Source organism: Solea solea, chromosome 20 (genome assembly GCF_958295425.1).
Source record: "Solea solea chromosome 20, fSolSol10.1, whole genome shotgun sequence".
Classification (NCBI taxonomy): domain Eukaryota; kingdom Metazoa; phylum Chordata; class Actinopteri; order Pleuronectiformes; family Soleidae; genus Solea; species Solea solea.
This window is the reverse complement of record NC_081153.1, coordinates 20918581-20935441: the sequence shown is the minus strand read 5'-3', so window position 1 is coordinate 20935441 and position 16861 is coordinate 20918581. Positions and strand designations below refer to the sequence as shown.

General features: G+C 39.5%; 1 protein-coding gene across 1 annotated transcript in view; it reads right to left on the bottom strand.

The window, feature by feature from the left end:
- Positions 1-16861, bottom strand: part of LOC131447238 (uncharacterized) — a 54968-nt gene that overhangs the window by 9552 nt on the left and 28555 nt on the right. Inside the window, exons 5-9 of the mRNA XM_058618860.1 lie at positions 14326-15430; positions 12976-13746; positions 5328-5375; positions 2740-2858; positions 87-306 (exon numbers count right to left, since the gene is read on the bottom strand). Of these exons, the coding sequence (XP_058474843.1) occupies positions 87-306; positions 2740-2858; positions 5328-5375; positions 12976-13746; positions 14326-15430 (2263 nt within the window). The remainder of the gene's footprint in view (positions 1-86; positions 307-2739; positions 2859-5327; positions 5376-12975; positions 13747-14325; positions 15431-16861) is intronic.

The following is a 16861-nucleotide window of genomic DNA, read 5'->3' as shown; positions in this document are numbered from 1 at the left end:
TTTTCCCAAGACATTAAAAGTCAAGGAAATAAAAGAACATAAATGTGTGACAAAGCACAAAGACAGAGACACTGATCTTGTCTTACCCTGACAGCTCTGCGTAGAGAGCCGATGATGAGCCTCCTAGGTGGCGCCGTCTCCGTCTGCTGGTCACTGGTCTCTCCATTCTGCTTTTGTTCATCCTCCTTTTGTCCGTTCTGCAGCTGCTCCTCATCTGGAGGGCTGAAGGGGTTAGTGAGCTCTATGTCTCCTTCGTCCAGGGCGACTTTCTCCCCCTTGAAGTTGGGTTTCTCATAAAGCACCCATCTGGCAAAGGGACACAGAGGATGAATGGAAGGAAGATAAATAAGATACTGTTGATTTAAAGCCTCTCTGAGGAAAATATTGAGCTCTAAAAGGAACACCATTATCCATCCATCCATCTTCTACCGCTTTATCCTCCACATGAGGGTCACAAGGGATGCCGTCACTCTCGCACTCACACATCGGATCAATTTAGAGTGTCCATTTGACCTAATCCCCAAATCTGCATGTTTTTGGACTGTGGGAGGAACCTGGAGAACCTCGTCAGGCGATGTAGCTTATAAACCCTGTCCCTGTGTGTTAAACAGCTCAACATCAGGCGCCAGTGCACCACAAAGAGGCGGACCTCTCTGCCTCTGTGAGTTTAAGGCCTCATCAAACATGTTCTTGAGGTTACACAGGGAGTGGGGTAGGGAAAGGCCAACACTGAGTGCTGAATGCTAAGTCATAAGACGACACGGCTGCCAGCAGGACACATCATTTATACAAAATAACATTTATACATTCAATTAAAAAATGTTTTTTAAACTAATCTAGTCTTGTTGGCTACGCACGCGACATATCAGCCTGTACTTTTGTAATTGACATTAAGATTCTGACTCATCTCTGCTCGTGCATATTTTAGCGTTATTCAATAACACGTTGGCCTTGGTTCAAAACAAAACATGTGTATAATTAAATTAAATGAGGTCAAGTTTAAGACGTTTAAATGGGGGAGAATTACTATTGTCCAGGCTTCCAACTACACACTAATTGACATTTCTTAACATCGCTTTTGTGTCCCTGTCAAGTCCTGTTTAGCGATTTGCCAATTTCACATCTATATCATTTCTAATAAAACGACATCTGGGTTTGTACATTTGAAGAGACATACCTGTATATTGTTTGTTTGCTTTTGTCACGTGTATGTTATGAGGCCAAAATTAATCGTATAGTGGACCTAGATTGTAGCCCTGTAAATAAATGTAATTAAATCCAAACCATTACGGTTATGTGGAATGGGATTATTTACGGTTTGAGTGACACCTGTAGCATTCCCGCCATATTTTTGTACCTGTTTGGTGACTGCTGTAAAACTGGTGTTGTCTGTGGAGATTCTTATTCAGCCAGGTCATTGTTATCCAAAACTCATTGAATCAGTAGCAACTGTTGGTGTTGTTGTGTGTCTGTGTGGTTTGTTGTGCGTTCCTCATGCTGGGACAGCATAAAAAGAAAGATGTGGACTTAATATGATTACATATCCATATGGCTCTCCTGAAGACTTTTGTGTTGCTGCTTTTCTCTATTCTTATTCTCTGCAGTGTTTTGAAAATGGAATTCCTTTGTATCTGTTTTACCTTGAAAACCATGTCCCAATATAAACATGGATGTCAGCCTTGAGTATGTACTTTAAAGTTTAAATGTCTCACTGTCACTCTTTGATTATCTAATAAATTAGAGCATATACATCTGCTGTGGTGTGTAATAATAATGTGTGTACAGTGATCAGTGATACTGCAGGTTCAAAAACATTCCACGTTCTGAGGCCAAGTGTATGTGTGTGTGGGTGTGGGTGTGTCAGCTATTGATGGCATTTGCATGTGCACTCTGCATCCACTGTCGTTCTGGTTTGACATCCGCAATGGGGAAGTTTATTTTGACAAACCGGTGTTTAATTACATGCTTCACATTTCAAGAAAAACAAGGTGCAAAAGTGTCATCTGTGTGTGTGTTATGATTGTGAAGGTTTCAGAGTTCTAATGACAGGGACATGCATATGTGCAGTCAACTGGTTCAAAGTGCATAAGTGTATTTCATTTTATCGTTCTTCTTCCATTTCTTTTTAATAAATAGGTCTCTATTCTTTCTCATTATTGCATTATTAACTTTTTCGAAACCATAGTACTCAGACTGTGATTTTACAGTAGTATTTTTTTATTATTTCTTTATTTTACCTTCTTGAAAATCTACTTTTGCAGTGTATGTCCAGTTTAATGTACAGTCTATGTTTTATACTCGTCTTGAACATAGGGTGGAACCAAGAGTGGAAAAAAATAAGTGAACCAACGGTGCCAAACGGTGACAGCTAAATGGCATTCATCATTTAATCCATCATTTATTCTGTTATCTACACCAGTGCATCTGCTGTGAACGAGGCGTGTTAGGGAAACTTATAGCTTTGTTGTCTTGGACGTGGTTGTAGATCATTTGTTAACAAACATGGGTTGAGACGCTTCTCTAAACAACGTGTATCCCATATGACCGTATGTATAAGGTTGAAGTTTTAAACTATATACTCTGCATATTAAAGAAGAAATACTATTCATAATAAGACATATTTTTGACAAGGTATAAAAATGATTTACAGACAACGGAGCACAGCTAAAACTGCATGTGAAACGGCTTTAGACGAAATGTTGACTTAGTCAGGACACACAGATGGTGTAAACATCTCACCCTCCTCTGACGACCCTGATGGAGATGGTCTCCTGCAGCACCCAAGACGTAGCATCAGTGATATCACTGCGTATCTCAATCCTCTGGCCGCAGAATCCCGGCTGGTCAAAAATATACATCTGGAGAAAAATGCAGACAGAGGTGGGGTTAGCTGGCAGTTGTGAAGGTTCAGCTGTGTTGCTGAAGGCAGTCATTTATCAGAGTTATCATGGTGATTACAAAAAAAAAATATTTCAATATGATACCAGATGAAATTATAATGATGACAAATAATTGCTAAAACACGAAAATGCTGAATGAAACTTTCTGCAAACGAAAGACAAATATGCAGTCGTGACGGTGTCTCTTTGATTCTCTACATGCTGATGTGTCCTTGGGCAAGACAAAAACTACTGCATGAAATATGTGTGACCACACATGCCGTATGAATGTGTGAGTGAGTAAATGCGTGTGAATGGGTGGATGGCAAAGACTGTCGTGTAAAGCAGCTTTGAGTGGTCATAAAGACTAGAAAAGTGCTATATGAATACAGACCATTTGCCATTATATGACAAATAACAATATTCACCAAACTTTCTATATGGGGACCCACTTTTTAGCCATATCTGTAACAATAACTCACATTTTGATTTGGTAGATGAATCATTTACAAAATATGTTTGGTAAACAATCCAAACTTCATCTTTTTTGTATTTTGTACACCTAAATCAGGTTGGGAAAATTCTGCTAAAAGGTCTAATATGTCTAATCTCCCGCGACCTTCAGCTTTGAAATGAACATGTAATGATCAGCAATGTTTAACGACGAGGGAACGAGTAAAATAAACCAAGAAATGTCATGATAATGTTTTACAGAGGAAGAAAGTTTAGGAAATGAGGAAAAGTTAATCATTGTGTTAGAGGGAATGTAAACACATTTCAGGCAATATGGCAATCATTTATAGATTATTTTGAGAAGACAAAACTGTGACTGATTTTATTTTTTCCCTTTCCCTTTTTCAGGCAGAATCCTGTGAGTTTTATTTTAATTTAATTTTTATTTATATATGTTTTTTTTATTTTATTTTTTTATTATTGTTTTATTTATTATTATTGTTAATGTTTTATTTATTTATTTGTTGTTGTTTTTGTTTTTGTTTTGTTTCTTGGAGAGAGGGGAGTGTGAAAAGTTCCCTTTGTATGGTTAAAAAAAAAGAAAAGAAAAAGCACAACATTGTAATATATGATACTGTGTTGAATATTTCAATAAACAAATATATATACATATATACATATATATATATATATATATATATTTGACATTTATATATAAAAGAAAGTGAGATAGTTTAGGGCTTATTTGGTTCATTTGTTTAAAACTTCAAGTGTGCAGTACAGACATGTTTTGTCCATTCAGGTCTGAGGCCCTGCAGCATGGAGAAGCATCAAGAACTAAATGTCAGCTCCACCTCTAGCATTGACTATCATCCATTGACAGACCTCAGTGATCTACACTCTTCAACATCATGCAGGAGCAGGCTTGCCTGACATTTAATGACATTTAAGATAAAGACAAGGCAAAAGTCAAAATAGAAGGTAAGTTTAATGTCATCAATTGACGCCCAAAATTCCTGTGAAGATTGACATTTGCAGTTTGAATTGGACCGTGTTGTTTTCTTTGAATGAAAAATGGTTATCAAACAATCGTGGTTATGTAAGGTAATCATAATAAAAGCACAAAGTAAATGAATTACTTAGGTAAACCTGTTATGAACTTTGTGAATGAATGAGAACTGAATTTAAGAGTGAATACATGACATTAACGAGTAACCAGTGTGATTAATTACTTCACAACTACATGTTATGAGCTGGTGCTGCCTATTTAAAAGATAATGACTACAATGTCATTACTGGGGTAATGGTAATAGGATAGTTTCATAGCTAAAACCTCACAGGTGATGATGTATTCACGGCGGCCATGTAATTTTGCTGAATGGTGGCTGTTATTATTTCAAATGGTTAATTTTCTCGAGCTTCCTTTTCCGACAAATTTACAGCTTACACATCAGAGGGAGTGTTGTTGATGACGTCCAGTCCAAACATTTAACTGATCGTGATTGTTTCCCAACACACTGTTCTTTTTCAAGGAAAACTATAGAACAATCAGTAGACAAGTCAAACTCCAAAATAGTTTTCACCAGTTTTTCCATTTTGGCAACGCGTCCAGCATGGAAATACCTTTACTATGACGTTTGGGTACTAGACCGTCTTCAGGCAAATAATTTGAGAAGCTATCTTGAATAGGGTGTGGTTGTGAGCGAGCAAACCATCACCACTAAAATAAAAATAAAGTTTTTTGAAGAACAATCATAGTTTAGCTTTTTATTCCCTTCCACTATTCTTAATATAACAAGTGGCAAAAAGTGTTTAATAAACAAACTTTGAATGAATGCATTGACTGCCTTTGGCCATTGTCAACAGTGACTATTTATCCAGCAAACAAATTCAACAGTTAACCTTCACAGGACATTTTGTACTAATCAGTGAAAACAACAGTCAACCTTGCACATGTATAAGAGTTTGTTCAACAAGAGTGTGACAGAGACTCACCTTTCCAGGACGAGGATTGAGCTTCCCATGCTCCTTCTCTTTAGTGAGCTACGGAAAAAGAAAAGAAAAAGAAAACGTCAAGTTAAAAGCCCAGATAAAGCACAATAAAGTCTACAAATTAATATATACTAGTAAGACACTGTCATTATCATGAAGAAACATGCAAAACTATCAGCTGATTAGGGTCAGACCCAACCCTGATGTCTGTTTTCATCATCTCTCAAGACAGACAATAGGAAACATCATTCCACACAAAACAATGTAATTATGCAACAACCCGAGCCAGTTAACAAGCCGCACTCTTGTTTCTCCGTGCTGAACCTGAATATGTCAAACAGTCCAAACATTGTTTACATCCCTGTCATCAGGGAGGAGGAAGAGAGCAAAGAGGCCATCATTCACAGCAGAACAAGCTCCTCTTTGACAGGTGTAAATACAATCCTCCCTTGTACATTTTTAACCCTAACACTTTCAAATAATACTGGACAGAACAGTCCAGTGGAACCTGCTCAGAATGACTGAACTCACTGTTTCACCTGTTCAGGTATGTGAACAGGTTCCCCACAATGCTAAACATGGCTGGGATGTTGGTGGAATTTTGGCTTCTGTTTACAAATGGGACATGGAATGTGGTAGTAGGTTAGCCACTTTGCAATGTGAATATAGATTTACCAGAGGAATTGTTGTGGGTTTGTGTCTGTGTGCGTTTGTGTCTGTGTTTGGTCTCGGGTATCACTTGGCCTTTACTCTCTGGGAGCTCGGTAGGAAATAGGCTACCATCTGGATCATGTTACCAACTAAAGAAGGCCTGCAACTGAAGCCAGTACTTCAGTTGGCCTCTTTAGTGTCTCTGTCTGTTCTCTGTTATTTGGAAAAAAGTTGAAAGCATTTTTTTTTTAAAACAGAACATGATTTATGGACTTATTTTTAGGAAATGCAATGTCAGACCTTTCTGCATTTTTAGTGAAAGTTAAAACAGTAGCGAAATAGCAGCTCTTTTTGGTGTCATTTCAGAAAAAGACGGATCACAGCTTCCATAAAACATTTTCCCACAACATAAACTTAAGTATAATTTGACCGTGGGACAGAACAATTCATCATTTTAACGTTGTGATGTTTGAATATTTCACATAACAGAAGTTAATATTCTGATGGCATCTCATGCTCCGTCTGTGGGTTTGAAAACTCAAAATTTAAAGAATATCTGTCAGAAAAATTTTAATTATATTTCTTTTTTTCAAATTGTTCACTCATTATCGATCAATGTCTGTTTTAAGTTTTGCAACGTTGACATTGAAATCTGAGTGAGGTGATTTATTTCAGAGAAAAGACAAATTAGCTTAGCTTGTTTAGTGCTAAGGGTTAGCAAAGCAAACTGCCTTTGGGTCATATCTTTGGATTACAATGTGTACCCTAAGGCAAAACTTTCTCAAATGCTGTGTTTCCATCATGGTACACTTTGGTTTGGTAAAGCATTGTGTGGGCTGTGCCCAACGACTGCGAGACACGTAGCATGACCGCGAAAAATGATTTGAAATGCAACAGACAACAATGGAGGACGTCCGTTTGTTTGTGTGATTTCAAACTGCCTTCCACGACTGCAAGAGAGTGATGTTCTTCAGTCGACCGGTGCGTAGAAAACAAAAACAATTTGCGTCAAAACAAGCTAGCGGACTCATTAGGAAAGTGTTTTTTAGGTTTGTTGACTCCACTGTATATGACATCATTCATGCAACACAGGTGTTGTGTTTTTATGTTTTCTGAAATATCGATGATTCCCATAATTTCTATTACCTTCTCATAGTAAAGGGTCGCTCTATGGCACTTCATTTTCTCAACAAACTCAAACATACATCATTTATATAGTGCCAAAGTTTACCACATTGCCAGAAAACATTGAAATCTTCAAAATAGTTTAAAAGAGTCAATGTTATTGATGTTTTTGGCTAATTTTAATAGGGCTACACCAGGTTTTCTCTCCGCTGAATGTCCAAGTACCTCATACACCTCAAAAAAACTAAAAAACATAGGTGGAGCTATTTTAACACAAACAATGCTATCATCGGAAATGCTGTCACACCACATAAACAAATAAACCGCAAAGCAAACATTTACATTCCTCTAGAAACATGTTACATGTTAAGTGTGCTGTGTGTACACTGGGATGTTTCTGGTTCAAAAAGCCTGAGTCAGTCTGGTGAGTGACGGGGTACTGACTGACATACTGTAAACTGCCAAGATGCAACCCAGGTGTGACGCAAGGACAATATAGAGATTCTAATTCCTTAAAATCACAGTTAAGCTCACAACAGGCCTGTTATGAAGTCCAGAGAAAAATAAATCAAAATGGAAGCAAGAATAATACCAAAAGGTAAAAATTGATGCTATTAATGTAACAAATCAAACAAAAAAAAGACAATATTTCTTTATATTGTGGTTGCAAATAAAAAATGGAGGCCAAATTAACACTAAGTCCTGGGATCAATGTTTTACTGACAAACATTTTAACTGCAGTATAAAATAGACACTAATAGAGACACTTTTCATTTAACTCAAGACTTCTGCTTTGGTTTTCTATCACAGTAAATATCAAACCCTGGGTCAGGACCCACAGATGGGTCACGGGACAGTTTTGTTGGGTCAAAACTTTCAAAACTTTTACCGAAGATATATGTAAAATATGTCGTAAACAAAATAAATACAATTAAGTTTTAATACATTTACCAAACATCTCTGGGAAATGATTTGTTCACCAAATCAAAATGATAATAGATATAGATGTAAATTAGTCACTACATTACCGTCCCCTTATTCACACTAGTCTATCAAATTGGCACCAAACATAAATCTTAATCATAAATTTTCTCTCAAGTGAAATGAAACATTAATATTTTGCCAACAACAATAATCTGACATTGACTTTTTTACAATTCCACACCTGACGTATTTCTTTAAAAATGTATGCTAGTTCTAGCTTGTGAAATCAATTATGCTTGGCTTAAAACTTTCAATTCCAACAACATGCACTGGCAGCTCTGGCAATTTCAAAACAGATTCTGTTATTCTGTGTATTTTGATAATGAAAAAAAATAAAAAAATACTTCACTCTCAGCAACTTCATTCAGTCACAATCCACTTCTCTCACACTTTCTCAGGTTAAAAGGAATATCCGACACACATTTACTTAATTCTGACACTCTGGTAAACTTTCAAGTAAAAATACATGATCAATATGAAAATAAAAAAAACTGTTGCTCTCTGTTCTCTGACCTGGCAGCCAATAACGCCCCACAAGTTTTTCGGGTTTCTAATCAGATCTGACCATGACTTCACCATCAGTCAATCACATCATTGCTGTCACACTTGTCAAACTCTGCTCACCTCTCTTCTTCAGATCTTCCGTCTCTCAACATCCCATCAGCCACCGCCAGTGTCTAAACCCCCGGGGGATCACATGAGCTGTGTGTCTATCATAGTACGGTTTGGTTTGGTACGGTACAGTATGGCATGGTTTGGAATGGTAAAGCCCTGGGTCGGGCTTGCATTTCAACTGAGAACAGTACATTTTGACTTGGTAGATGGGGGTGTGGGCTGTGCCAACATTGGAGGACATCCAATCGTTTGTGTGTTATTCCAAATTGCCTTGACGTCCACGGACGCAAGAGAGTGATGTTTTTCAGTCGCCCAACCAGCTGATTGCAGGAAGGCTCCACCCACCATTTTATGTTACCTTTTTACTCTGGTACCCCGAGGCAGGGTTTCTCAATCCTGGTCCTGAGGACCTACTGCCCTGCATGTTTTTGAAGTGTCTTTCAGGTGTGTTTGAGGAAGGAAACTTCTAAGACGTGCAGGGCTGTGGGACCAGGATTGAGAAACCCTGCCTCAAGGGAAGGGTGCCAAAATACTTTGGTGCTAATCCTTATAGAAACACAAAAAAATACAAACCGTACTGTATCGAACCAAACCTTTCCACTCGATGGAAACACAGTAATAAGCACTAAAAAAGACTTTGATATCACATCACATTTCAGCACTTTGCAACAGCATTTTGGTTCAACTGCCAATTCAAGTCTCTCCTGACCTTTTCACATGTCGTTCCTGACTATGCAACACAACAACACAAGACCAGACAACTGCTTCATTCATGACAAGTGATGCGTTCGCTGCAGCTTTTGGCGCCCAATCAAAACAAAACCCCACCCTCGTGATACATAAACAAAGTCACCGCAAACGGAATGTGCACTTCAGCGAATCACGCATTCGACCTACAAGTGAAACTTTAAGCCGTTGAAGGCGACAAAAGGTGATTATTATCACTGTGGTCTTCTGTCACATTAACGCCTCCTCATTTATGCCTGTCAGGTCTGCTCCATCAAACATCACCGAAAGGCAAGGTGTGGTTGTGTCTCTGCAGGAACTCACAGATAGCTGGGATGGGTGGGGAGCCTAAGCGAGAATTTTGTCTTTAAAACAACACGTAAAAAAAAAGGTAGACGAGCTCAGAGGAGACACAGCAACAAAGAATTTTAAGGGTTTAATCCTATTAATATTATAAAAGGAGACATGATCCTGCAGCTTTGTCCCGAAAGTCAAGTGTTTGAGTATATGTTAATTTTTTACAAACAATGCTGGCTCCATTTGCGTCGCCTTATAAGCAGGATAAGGCTGTAAAATACATCACTGTTGACAGACGCTTCGTAACAGGACACAGAGACTCTACCTTTACTGATAAACACCAATTTTAAAGTAATTATAAAACTGCAGTGTGCAACTTTTGGTGTTTTCTTGTTGCTGTTGATGCTGTCATTTTATTCTATCGTCAGATAGAGCAACATGAGTTGCACAAGTGTATAATCTTTGAAAAATGTGAATGTTAAAGCTGCAATGTTTAACCTTTTGTTGTGACTGTTATTGTTCTGCCTCTGTTTGGTCTTTGTCAGCAGAAATTATGCAAAAGGTATATTTATATTACATCCTAATGGAGCCGCAAGTCACTATTAATTTCATAATCAATGAATCTGTAGATTATCTTCTCGATTAATCGAGTATTTGTTTGGTCCATAAAAGGTCAGAAAACGATGAAAAATGTTGATCTGTGTTTCTCCAAACCTTGAAATGATGACGCTCTACGATGTCTTGTTTTGACCAAAAGCGAGTTCTTTGTTAAATGGAGCAGTTAAATTATTCAAAAAGCTGGTTTTAATTATTAAAAACAAACAGACTCTTAAACCAAATAATTGATTGTAAGCAAAACTAATTGACGATTCATTTAGTAATCGATTAATAATCGATGAATCGAATAATCGTTGCGGCCCTACATCCTAACAACATAAATATCTCAAGTCTTGCTGTGTAATAGTAACGGTGACCATTCAAACACCCCGAAAACACACAGTAGTTTGATGCTAGTGTACAGATAGATACAGTGTATACTATACACTGTATAGTGTGTGCACTAGTATTTATACATTCTAGCACAATATTTGCATTCAGCAATCTGCAAAAACTATGTCAATGAAGACACGTTTAATCCTCTCGTCTGAGTACGTGTGTTCCTGGAGTATCCGCCCTCGCAGTTCAAGTTAATGTCTGATTGGGTATGTAAAAAAATATGAGCTGTGGTCACGCTGGGTGACTTTGGTCTGCTGCTGGAGCAAACACCACAGGAGGAAAGTCAAGTACTGTTTGAACATGAGGGTGCAAACGTTTGTGTTCAGTCAGACGGCACAGCTGTGTGCCAATGACCGGTCACACCTCCAGAATCCAGCCGTTTTCTGTTTGCATGGACAGAAATAACATCACACCCTCATTAAAACTCACTGCCAACATCCCAACATCCTGACTTTCCCCTCAGGCGTCACTTCTGCTGTTTCCCTATAATCTTGGCATTTACTGCACTTACAAGTGTGAAACTACTTAAAAACACGTTATGGTTTATTTGCACAGACGTAAAACTGGAAGAACAGCTGACAGAGCAAGACAGAGGCAGAGGGACGGTTTGCACGTGCGACTCGATGTTGTCTCTTTATTGCCAGTAAAAAAATGATTGCGAGTCCTAATAGATCAAATGCACACACGAATGCTTCCACTGAAAAACAAGTCGGTACATGTGTGACCTTACGCCGACCTTTTTCTTCTTTCATGTTTAATTTTGTGATGCTGAGTGGGAATATCATGTTTCTGATAACTCAGTCCTCTTTTTAGCCAATTAGAACTGACAGACGAGTGATCAGTCACTTTCACAGTCAGTGATCTACACATTCCACCCACTCACTTCTAGAAAGGTTCTGTTTCCCATTCATTTTTGCAAATCTTTACCTTAAAATAGTTGATTCTCAACAAAAAAAAGTGGAAAATAGGAAAAAAAAAGAGATTAGATTACAGTGAAAAATAACCAGAAGTCTCCAAAGTCAAGCACATACATTTGAAAGAGGAGTGACAAGGGAAGGTTTTTCTTCTTTCTTTAAATATAATTTTTGTAAATTTTTGTCTAAAACTGAAATTAAAGATTATTTTCTTAATTAATCGATTTGTTTGGTCCATAAAATATCACAAAATCTGAAAACAATGATGTTCTCTTTTGTCCATCAACTAAAATGTTTCAGTTTTAATGATTTCTTTGTTATACTGAGCAAAGAAACTGGAAAATATTCACATTTAAGAGGCAAAAAAAAATCATAAATCTTAATCTAAAACCAAATCATGGATTATCAAAATAGCTCATCGAATAATCATTGCGGCCCTAAAAATTTCCCAAAAAGATTCTGCCTCTTCAACAAGTGAATAAATAACTTTTAAATAAAAGGGCATGTTTATATAATTAATGAAGTTAGTCAGCCAGTTCCTCTCTTTGTGCAGTGTTTCGCTTTTTTTCTTCGTAGTGTGACAAAAATGACTGTAATATATAGTGTTTTTTCACAGTAAGAGCAAGTATCACAAATTACACAGTGGTGGTGGGAACGATTCTGTCTGACATTGGCAATAAAGTAAATATCACGTGGCCTCATAAGGCATCTACGGGAGCAAATACCTAATGAATTGTTAGAAAATAAAAAGGGATTCTTACTCATGCAACCACATTGTTATGCTCTATAAAGGCCACACAACACAAAGTTACCTCTCTCACCCGCTGCAAGCAAGACGCAGACCTTCCTACATAACTTAACGTCACTGCTGAAGCCTTCAGAGAAAGCACATTTTTGCATGTATGCCATGTATAAAACAAAAAGATCCTGCAACAACATTTAGCTGTCTCCTACTGGGTTAAACCATTTATTAAATACAGTCTAAGAGGGGTGTCTTCTCCTATTGCACAGTTCCACTAACAGGACCTCTGCCCCAGGGTGCAGACATGCATTATTCATACGCTGGTTGCAGTTAGCACGTACCCTCCCTGAACAGAGGCATGCTCCTACATGAGGTAGTCCTATAAACTATTTACCAAAGATGCAGAATCAGCATAAATTATATTAACAAATGTCTGCGTAGTCTATCACCTACACACAACTCTCTGTGTTTCTCAGTGTAGAGGTGTTTAGATCTTCCTGCACTGTGCACAGGTTTCTCTGGGCCAGAATTAAAATAAAAATAAACCACATTACAATTTTTCTGCATTTTGTCATGTCCAGAACTGTAATGTAATACTCACGTAAGCATCAGGGAAGGCTCTGTATTTCGAAATTAAATTCCTGTCAGGCTCTGGTTCTTTGCTCTGGAACGGAGACCCTCCGTGGAAGCTGTTGAACATCGGGCTCTGCTGGACCCCTATGCTTCCATCACTGCTGAAGCTCCTCTGCAGGACAGGAGTGCCCGGTGACCCACCACCTAAACCCGCCCCCATCGCCTGCCCACTGCCGAACATGGACAAGGGAGAGTCTGTGGTGGTGAACGACCTGTGAAGGTCTATGGAGCCGGTGGGGCTGAGCAGGCGCGTGGGGCTGTTGCTGGAAGGTGGGGAACCGAAGCCGAGCTGTGGAGGACGACTCATGCGAGCACCGTTGTCCTCAGTGTTGGTCAAGGAGCCAGATGAGGAGGAGGAGGAGTTCATAAGGATGGAGAGGCGCTCAAAGCGGGAACCAGGCAGGTCTTTCCCGGCACCGGCTTCTGTGAGCTCCTTCGGTCCCGCGTTCATGCGTTCACTCAAAGGCCCCGTGTCTGGCAGTGAGCTGGTGCGGTAGAGTGGGCGACTGACCCTGTCATTGTCCCCAGTTTGATCCAAGGACGGTGACCTGAAGCGTGTGAAGATGATGCTGTTGTCGAGGCGCGAGGCCGTGTGGGTGGGCGAGAGTACTCCGTTTCCATTCATCGCTGTCGATGTCCCGTCCTCAGTGGAAGAGTCAGAGGAATTCCTTATTACAACACTGTTGGTAGCAGAAGATCTCAAGGGCAAGGTGGGGCCTCGTGCTCCTGGCTGTTGCTCCTGCAGAGGTTTGAGCACATGCAGTTAAAAAGTCTGATTCACCCAAATTACAAAAATGCTACGCTGTCATTAACTAGCAAAAATTATAATTCAATATTCTAAGAGGAGCAGCTTCAAGATGCATTCAAGAAATGTTGTAAATGTCATCAGTGCTGCAAACACACATGCTGCTTTAATTTGTAACATATGTTTTCTTGTCTTTTTCAGTCAATTTTAATTGTATGAGAGTTTTTACCACATGACATGAAGTATACCATCATAATAACCACTATTGTGCTCTAACACAAGGATGAGAACTTTAAAAAACAAAACAAAAAAACTAGAATCAAATAAAAAGAAATATGAGCTCTTAAAAGTAGATAAAATTGGTGCCTGTATCTGCAAATCTTACCTTCTTTTTAACAATCAACAAGTTGAAAAGCTCCTCCTATATTTTTTCCTGGGTGAATGTATAAAGATAAGTCATAATATATTATACTACTACTACTACTACTACTACTAATAATAATAATAATACTAATAAAAATATAAAAAAGATAAATTCTTAATTCATGAAACAGTGTAGATATGAGACTGTACCTTCATCAGTTCCAGAGGTGAGCGACTGTCTCTGATGAAGCTCCTCTTCAGTCCCAGGTCGGGAGGCAGAGTGTAAATTCCATTCTGCGCCTCAGAGTCGGTGCCGGTGGTTTCCAGTGTTTTTGTGAGGGAGGCAGGGAGACCAGGATTGATGGGGCTGGAAGCATCCTCCACGATGGGAGGCAGGGAGGACACCAGACCCGGAGGTGCTGCGCGTGGGCCCACGCCCCTGGGCCTGAAGGAGGGTCCCATGTTCTTCAGTGTATCCACCAGGCTGTCCATTTCAGACCGGTTGGAGGAGTCTGCGTCGGGGGAGGCAGGGGGAGTGGAGGGGGGAGCTGCTGGTTCGCAGACCAGCTGCACGAGTGTGGCCTTGAACAGTCCAGTAAACTGAGAAGACTCGTCGTCGTCGTCTGCTCTGACAGTGTCGGTGTGAAGAGACGCTGGCTGCTCCTGTGAGTCCCAGCGTGACTTGATCCACTCTGACTCTGACTCTCTCCCTCTCTCCTCTCTTACACCTGCAGGTGCAGCAGGCTCCTCCTGCTCCACCAGGCTCCTCCTCCTCCACTCGCCGAGTGGCTGCTCCCCCGCTGTCTCACTCTCTTGGCTCACATAAACTCTGGTCTTGTCACTCAGCCTGTCGCCAAGGGTGGGGTGTTCCTCAGCAGAGGAGGAGAAGGAGGAGGAGTTAAGCAGGCTGCTGTACGATGTAGCCCCGGGGAGAGAGGAGGGGGATGTGGAGGAGGTAAAGGAGGAGGTTCTGTAAGACGGAGAGTCTGAGGAATCCTCCTCGTTGTATGGTCTGTACTGAGAAGCCACGTCGAACCTATTCCTCCACCTGTACTCTGATCCCACAACTGTTCCATTTGACTCGGCACTTGTCCCGCTGAAGTCCACCGTGTCCCGGCTGCCAGCCTCAGGGATCAGAGACACTTTGTGGAAACGCTGTTTGAAGTCATCCTCTTTAGGCGGAGAGGAGGTGTTTATGGTCAGTTTGGTGCTCAGGCTGCTGTAGCCTGAACTCATCTTGGTCACCGATTTCTGGTCGGCTTTTGTCTGCTGACCTCCTGAAGCTGCCGAGTCGCTCCTAGAATCTGTCGAGGACCTGAAGAGAGCGAGAAAGAAAGCAGATAATGTATTTATTAAAAAAAACAAAAACAGAAATAGTAGTAGTCGTATTTCTTTTCTATTTTACTTTATTTATCTCTACTTCCTGTTCATGTCCCGTGCCAATATGTGTTTTTTTAAAACACTACACTGGTGAATAAAAGGGTTAAAATCAACGACTAAAGCGATTGAAGTGAAAATAAAAAGCAAGAGTCTGTGTATAAACACTACAAGGGTGTGGCGGTCGTGTTATACCAACAATGTAAATTACACAGAGCTTCACTGACATGCAAAGTCAAAAGAAGTTTAATAAAAGCCTTGGTATTAGAATTGTTTGACTAATATACTGCGTTATCTGCCTCATTGGACTCATTGGCCACTACAGTTTTACACAGTGGATCCTAAGATCCTTTAAATCCAGCAGAGAATACTAACTTACATAAATAATTAGTATAACTTGATATGCTTTCATAACCTGCACCCAGGAGATTATGTTTTCAGTGCGGTCAGTCTGTCAGTGGGATTACGCTTTTAAAATTTAATGAGAGTGTGTGGTATGAACGACAGGAAGAACGCATTTTCATGTTGGAATGGATCCTGGCTTTAATCTTGTTGACTTTTTTTTGTAATTTTCACAACAATACAAAGATTATGAATATATTATATAATATTATGACTTTGTCACCCCACAGGGAAATGTTTTACTAACCACCTTAGTGAATATAAATGAGTAAAAAAAGCCTCAAACTCTGCAATAATTAGGTTTCAGATCATGTAAAACTCAGCGTTCTCTACATGCATGTAATGGCCTGCATACCTTCGGTAAGTTGGGCCCAAACTACTTGTTAACAAATATGTAGAAAAGCGACATTTTCACCATTTTATCCCCAGTCTGATGACATAGTGATAACAAACACAGAGCTGCTTTAGCTACAGCATCTACAGCATCAGTGGAACTGCAGCCTCACAGCATCAGTCTGATCTTCTTCATGTTCTTCTTCTCTACTGTTTCCAAGTGTGTAGTCATTTGAAATAAAGCGGCTAACGTGACATAAATACAGAAATGTAAAATTCTGAATGTTCATAGGGCACGGCTTTATCAGTAGTGAGGACGACATGGCGGCACATGTAGGTGCAGCGGCTCAGTGCTTTCCTTGCCGGTTTATTTTTCTATGTTTCTGCACTGAACACGGAATGCACTTAATTTTGTTATACCTGTTACAATGACAAATAAAGATATTCTATTTGATTCTTCTGTGGGTTTTCAACTATTTGTTGCTTGATGCTGATAAGAAAGTACTTAACTAAGGTTAAGGTTAACACTTTGTTAAGGCTGTCAAGATGAATGGAAGTCAGTGTGATGTCCTAACAAGAATAGCCGCATGTCTGTAGTTGGCTCTGCAGAAAAATTTTAATTCAAAAACATTTT